The following is a 7,500-nucleotide window of genomic DNA, read 5'->3' on the forward strand; positions in this document are numbered from 1 at the left end:
GGCAGACAGACAGGAAGACGAACAGAAAGACAGGAAATAGAGAGAGGGAGGCAGACAGAGACAGGAAGACAAACAGGCAGGTATGAAAGCAGGGAGACAGGGAGGCAGAGACAGATAGGAAGTCAAACAGGTAGGGATGAAAGCAGGGAGACAGGGAGGCAGACAGAAAGCGACAGGAAGACAAACAAGTAGGGAGAATGAGAACAAGGGAGAGAGAGAAACAAAGACAGGAAGACAGGCAGAGAGGAAAACAGACAGGAATTAAGGGGGGTAAGAAGGCAGGGAGGGAAACAGAGACAGGAAAACAGAGAGGGACAGAGAAAGAAGCAAGCAGACAGGAAAGAGACACAGAGAGGGAGGCAGGCAGGGAAGTTGAGGGGGGAAGGAGAGGAAGGGAGGGGGAGAGAGGGGGATGGGAGAGGAAGGAGGGACTAGATAAACGAGTTATATATTGGCTAAGTGCCATCACGCAGGTGACAGAAGCACACACCTGTCTGGGATCACTAAAGGTAAATGAAGATGAGGTCTGTGGTGTCTCATCAATCGTTACCCGCATTCCTAAGCGTCGTGTGTCATATTTACTTTGTTTCTCCTCTTAACAGGCTCTGCTGGGGGACACTTTGGCTTTCAAGAGTGTTTTCATCATTCTAGAGGTAGTTTAGTAGGGTTCTGTGCTTGTAACGGATTCTAATGTAAGTTATTGGGGTTTTCAAGGCCGTTTTCATAAGAACATAAGAACGTAAGAAATAAGGGAAACTGCAAGAAGCGACCAGGCTTACACGTGGCAGTGCCTGAATGAAATATACCTACCCATTTCCACCTATATTTTTTTATCTCTTTTCATGAGTTTAACATGATGCTGTACTTTCAATGGGGTTCTAGTATAAATTATTAGGATTTTCAAGGGACATTTTGTTTGCTTTCGTGGTTTAACTGGTAGTTTAGGAGGGGTATGTACTTTTAAGGGTTCTAGTAGATGTTACTGGGGTTTTCAAGGGCGTTAACATGATTCTGATGGTGGCTTGATAGGGACTGCATTATTAACAGACTTTTGAGGATGTTATTGTGATTTTCAACAGTTTTCATGATTCTAGTAGTAATTTGTACACTTTGAACGGATTCTTGAGGAAATTAATGGAAGTTTTCAATACTTTCCATCATTCTATGAGCAGTTTAACAAGGATTCTGCACCAGTAATAATGTAAAAAAATAAATGAAATAAAAAAGAAAAAGAAAATTAAAAAAATAAAAAGAACCAGCACACTAACAACAAAAAACACACACACACACATCTCTCTCTCTCTCTCTCTCTCTCTTTACCTAATACGGTACCTGCACATCTCTTCCTTAACCGCAGCGTCTAATCGCCCTAGCAACAAAAGAACCCATTACTTCCTGAAACCCACTGTAGTCTGGTATAAAAACTAAAAACACAACACCGGCTCTTCCAAAACTGCCGCCAAAAGGAAGAAAAGACCCATTACAGTTTGAAATCCACAGCAATCTGGTGTAAAACTGACAACAAAACACCGGCTTTTCAAAAATTTCCGCCACTTCTTCACGAAATTCGGCGCGCATGGACACACTTCAGATGACAACAAAACAGACCCCTTAGACTTTAAAACTTTCCAAAAACGCCTTAAATCACAATAATTGGATCTTTTACACCCTCACACACACACTGGGAATGTTATATAAGACCGAGTGCTTATTTACACCGAAGTCAGAAAGAGGGTTTGAGCAAAAGGGAGAGAGAGGGAGAGAGAGAGAGGTGAGGAGCTCGGGTAGTGATGGTGCATATAGTTTAGTTTTATATCTAAGAGGGTAAGATACACAGCTTCATATATCTGTCTGTCTGCCTGCCCTCACCTGCCTCACACCTGCACCTGCCTGCGTGACCTGTGATTAGTGTATTGCCAGGTAAGTGTCAGTGAAGGTCAGGTCAAGGAGGGTCAACCATTACGATAATTTATTTTTATTTTTATTTTTTATTTTTTAGTGTGTGTGTGTGTGTGTGTGTGTGTGTGTGTGTGTGTGTGTGTGTGTTTTAGTGGATATATGACTGTGTTGTGTATGCGAAAACTGGTTTGTTATATAATTGATGAATGAGAGAGAGAGAGAGAGAGAGAGAGAGAGAGAGAGAGAGAGAGAGAGAGAGAGAGAGAGAGAGAGAGAGAGAGAGAGAGAGAGAGTCATCATCATACCTGTAGTAGTAGTAGTAATAGTTTCAATTTGTTGTATCCCTTAAGGCACTTCATTACCGCAATCTGATCTTAACCTATCCCTTGTCCTGCCCTGATTACTACTCCTTGTTATATCCCTTAGGACACTCCAGTGCCTCCAGCAGATCCCCTCTAAATCTACTCTTTGTCCTACCTTATTGCTAACCCTTGTTATATCCCTTAGGACACTCCACTGCCTCCATCAGATCACCTAACTTACCTATCCTATTACTAACTATACATCTCTTTTCCATCAAACCATCTTTTCTTCCATGTCATTTGTTTACTAGTAGACTGTATAATTACTAATTCTTCTCATTTCTACCTTCTCTATCTCTGTTTGAGCATCATGTCTCCATCTGATTAAGATTGCATGTATAACTCTCTCTCTCTCTCTCTCTCTCTCTGTGTGTGTGTGTGTGTGTGTGTGTGTGTGTGTGTGTGTGTGTGTGTGTGTGTGTGTGTGTGTGTGTGTGTGTGTGTGTGTCCAGTAAATTCCAGTTTGAGTATCCCATTTGCATTCATTTAAGATTCTATATACATTCTCTCTCTCTCTCTCTCTCTCTCTCTCTCTCTCTCTCTCTCTCTCTCTCTCTCTCTCTCTCTCTCTCTCTCTCTCTCTCTCTCTCTCTCCCTTCCGCCCATCCAGTAAGTTGCAGTATCACACCCCACTCTTACTTTCCTCACAAGCTCCTCAGTGTCTGATATGACCAGACTACTTCCTTGTGTTTCTTTGCCTGTATTCACCACTCCACACTTACAAAGCCACTCATAACCTCTCACACACACACACACACTCGCTCACCCTCTTCTGTTTTGTCATTCTTACTTTCCTCCCAAACACTGCATTTTAATAAGACTAGACTACCTCATTGTGTTCTTTGATATTCCTTCCATCACTCAACACACAGAGGCTCATAACAGCTTGTCATACACACTCTCATTCCTCTCATGCTCTTGCCTTGCCACTTCACATACCCCTGTCAGATAAATCACTCCACCAGGTAATCTATCTATGTATTTAACTCTATACCAAGCTGGCAATCTCACATAGAGCCCCAGACAAGGCACATATGTCATTCACACTCTTAGTCCCACTGGCCCCTGGTGGTAATAGTAGTAATTATACACTATCTATCTCTATACCAGGCCAGCAATCTCGCACAGGGCTCAAAGCACAACACACACACACACACACACACACACACACACACACACACACACACACACACACACACACACACACACACACACACACACACACACACACACACACACACACAGTCTTAGCCCTGTTGGTCCCTGGTGGAAAGTGGGACAGTCTTAGCTAGTTTCAGAAGATAACAGATACAATACTTTCAGGCTATGAGGTGGACAGCAGAAGGCAGCAATAGAACAGCAGCAGCAGAACGCAGCAACAGAGGACATGATGGGGTCAAGAAGAAGTGTACTCATGCGATTCACATTTGTCAGGCAGTGAGTGAGTGAGGAAGAGTATGTGAGTGAGTCAGTGAGTTAGTCATTGAGAATAAGCACATGAGTATGAGCGAATGAAAATGGACTATTTTTTTTTTTTTTTTAATGTGTGTGTGTGTGTGTGTGTGTGTGTGTGTGTGTGTGTGTGTGTGTGTGTGTGTGTGTGTGTGTGTGTGTGTGTGTGTGTTCATCTGTTTATCTATTTGTATTTATTGAGTCAAACGAAATATCCTGTCTTTTTAATGTGTGTGTGTGTGTGTGTGTGTGTGTGTGTGTGTGTGGTGTGTGTGTGTGTGTGTGTGTGTGTGTGTGTATGTGAAAGAGAGAGAGAGAGAGAGAGAGAGAGAGAGAGAGGAGAGAGAGAGAGAGAGGAGAGAGAGAGAGAGAGAGAGAGAGAGAGAGAGGAGAGAGAGAGAGAGGAGAGAGAGAGAGAGAGAGAGAGAGAGAGAATCCTGGTGAGGTCACTCAGATTTTTCCTTCTTCATTACATTAACATTTGCAGCTTTCATCTTGGCCTTATTAAACAAACTAGTGGAAAATGTCAAGAAGCATTGGTGTGTGTGTGTGTGTGTGTGTGTGTGTGTGTGTGTGTGTGTGTGTGTGTGTGTGTGTGTGTGTGTGTGATAATACTAACTGTGCTATAATCCCTAATTGTTTGCTAACACTCTGATCTGTAACTTTAATATTCCTGTCACTCCCTAATACTACATAGATACAAGCACACACATACCTAATATTAACTACACTTGAATCCCTAATGGTTCAATTTCCTGTCCTTCTCAATTCTCTAACTTTACCTATGTTATACCTAACCTAACCAGAATATGGTCCCTTTTAATAAGTTATATAAGATTTTATGAGTGTTTCTGTGATTCTAGTGACAGATTAACAACATTACTACATTGTTAACAGGAGAAACACTCTTGAGAAACTGGCTAATCATCTCTGCGGGCTTTGAAAATAGTCATGGCAAGAGCAGTTTTTTCTGAATAATGTCCAAACTAATGCTTTAATCCTGAGTGGTTGGCTAATGTTCCGTGCCTTCCCTTGGCAGTGGGGAAACTCAAGCAAACAAGGACCGGTGCATTCAGGGCCACACGGACATCCCTCTCTGTCAGTCTGGCGAAGAACAGGCCTCCAGGGTGAGTGAATGAGTGACTGTGTGTGTGTGTGTGTGTGTGTGTGTGTGTGTGTGTGTGTGTGTGTGTGTGTGTGTGTGTGTGTTGTTTATTTATTTTTTGAAAGATGAATATTTATTGTCTTGTTTTTGTTTAATTTTTAAGTTTGATTTGAATTTGATTTCCCTACACACACACACACACACACACACACACACACACACACACACACACACACACACACACACACACACACACACACACACACACAAAAGTAAGCAGAACAAATCAAATAAACAAGCAAAAAATCAACATAACTACACATTTTTAAAAATACCACAAAAAATAAGAAAATAAAGAAAGAGATAAACAAAAATACTCCTCCAAATAAAAAAAAAACTTATCTGCATCTATATAATCATGTCAAAACAAATAAAATCAAACAAGCAAACACACGTACCTTAATGTAATGATGTGTATTTGTTCAATCTTCTCCCATCATCTTCGCTATCACTTGTTGCCTCTCCCATCTTCATTTGTCATTGGTTTCTTTGATAATCTGGCAAAAAGTATGTTTTCCATCTTCTTTTATCATCGTTTTTCCTTGAGCATTTTTTTTTTGTCTTATTATTGATTTCACTAATTTCCTTTACAAAATATTTTATTCTATTTTTTTTCTTTGGTAATTTGTTGAGGAGCATGTGTCCCATCTTGTTTTACTACCTTTTTCTTCAGTAATTTCTCCATCTTCTTTTCACTACTGTTTTCTTCAATAGTTTCTTTTACAAAATATTTTTTTTCTCTTTTTAAAAGTTTCTTTGATTTGTTGCGAAGAATGTTTCCCATCTTCCTTTATTATTATAATTTGCCTCAGTAATTTGTTTTGGAGTATGTTGCACATCTTCTTTTGTCATCACTCTCTTCAATAATATTTTTCAGGGCACATTTTCCATTCTTAATCATTCTTTTTCTCAACATTTTTTTTTTCTTTATTATATTTTTCCTCAGTAATTTCTTTCCATCTTCTTTTATCACCGTTTTCTTCATTAACTTCTTTTGAAGTGCATTTTTCATTTTTTTTAATCATATTCTTCTCAGTAATCTCTTTTGAACACACTTTCTGGATTTATTATACTTTAAGTTTCTTCCCATTCCAAAAATTTTAACCAATGTGTCTTTGTGTCTTCTCAGCCTCACAAAATGGCTTCGGCAAAAAGACACCAAAATTTTTAATGACAAATACACACACACCTTATTTTCTTTTGTGTCTCCCTCCCAAACAAGTAAACAAAACATTCATATACAGTATACACCTTATTTCATTTGCATTTTATCTCCACAATGCAAAATAAACAAATAAACTTACAAACACAAACACACACCTTAGTTCATTTGTGTTTTATCCTCCCGATGCAAACAAACCTCCTTTCAAACACAAACACTCATCTTATTTAATTTGTGTTTTATTCGCTCAATGCAAACAAACCTACTTTCAAACACAAGCACAAAACTTAATTCCTGTGTGTTTTATCCTCCCAATACAAACAAACAAACTCACAAACACAGGCACACATCTTATGCACTTTATCTGCATTTCATCTCCCTCCCATTGCAAACAAACAAACTTACAAACACAGTCACATCTTACACACTTTTTCTGCATTTCATCTCCCTCCCAATGCAAACAAACTTACAAACACAAACACACACCTTAATTCTTGTGTGTTTTATTCCCCCATTGCCAACAAGCAAACTTACAAACATAGCTATATATCTTACTTGTGTTCCGTTTCCCTCCCGAGGCAAATAAACAAAACTTTTAACAACAAACACACACACATTCTTATTCCCTGAGTGTTTTTTATCTCCCAAACAAATAAACTTTTCAAATACAAACACACACTTTACTTCATGTGTGTTTCATCCCCCTCCTGTATGATTAAAACACCCAAAACTGTCAAACACACACACACACACACACACACACACACACACACACACACACACACACACAAAGAAAAAAAATAAATAAATCCACATTACTAAAAACAATTCCCACAAAAACAAACAAACAAACAAACAAGCACCCCACCAACCCCCAAAAAATAATAAATAAAAACAACATAAACAAATAAACAAAAACAAGCAATTCAAACGCACACTTTATTCCGTATAGTACACATTTCAACACTTTGCTCAACTTCTCAAAACAAACCAAGCAAAAATAACATCAAAACATAAAAAAAAAAAGCTTAAACAAACAAAAAAAACACATACCTTAACTAACATGTGCATTATCTTCAGTTCATGTGCGTTTTCTCCCCCATATGTGTGCGTGCAGGCCGGGGAGAGACTGAAGGATGTGCGTTTCAGCCGTGTGTACGCCAGTGACCTCTGTCGTGCCTCTACCACGTGTCGCCTCATCCTGGAGAAGAACATATGCCATCCGCCACCTCTTATCATTGACACGCGCCTCAGGGAACGGGTGAGTGGGGGAGGGCCTGTCGGGGAGAGGGAGAGGGCTGTGGTGAGAGGGAATGGGTTGCAGTAAGAGGGAATGCTAGTGAGGGGAGGTGTAGTGAGTGGGAATGCTAGGTGAAGGGGCTTGTTAAGAGGGAGTGAGTGGGTGAGAGCTGCTGGTTGAGGGAATGGGTGAGAGGTGCTGGGAGGGGAAGGGAGTGAGT

At 40.0% G+C, this 7,500-nt stretch overlaps 1 protein-coding gene across 1 annotated transcript in view; it reads left to right on the forward strand.

Annotated features, from left to right (window-relative positions):
* The first annotated feature begins 1,730 nt into the window (after positions 1–1,730).
* LOC135092450 (fructose-2,6-bisphosphatase TIGAR-like) overlaps positions 1,731–7,500 on the forward strand; it is a 9,598-nt gene continuing 3,828 nt past the window's right edge. Inside the window, exons 1-4 of the mRNA XM_063990949.1 lie at positions 1,731–1,920; positions 3,585–3,698; positions 4,753–4,840; positions 7,158–7,301. Coding sequence (XP_063847019.1) covers positions 3,649–3,698; positions 4,753–4,840; positions 7,158–7,301 — 282 coding nt within the window. The 5' untranslated portion in view covers positions 1,731–1,920; positions 3,585–3,648. The remainder of the gene's footprint in view (positions 1,921–3,584; positions 3,699–4,752; positions 4,841–7,157; positions 7,302–7,500) is intronic.

Source organism: Scylla paramamosain, chromosome 40 (genome assembly GCF_035594125.1).
Source record: "Scylla paramamosain isolate STU-SP2022 chromosome 40, ASM3559412v1, whole genome shotgun sequence".
NCBI lineage: Eukaryota > Metazoa > Arthropoda > Malacostraca > Decapoda > Portunidae > Scylla > Scylla paramamosain.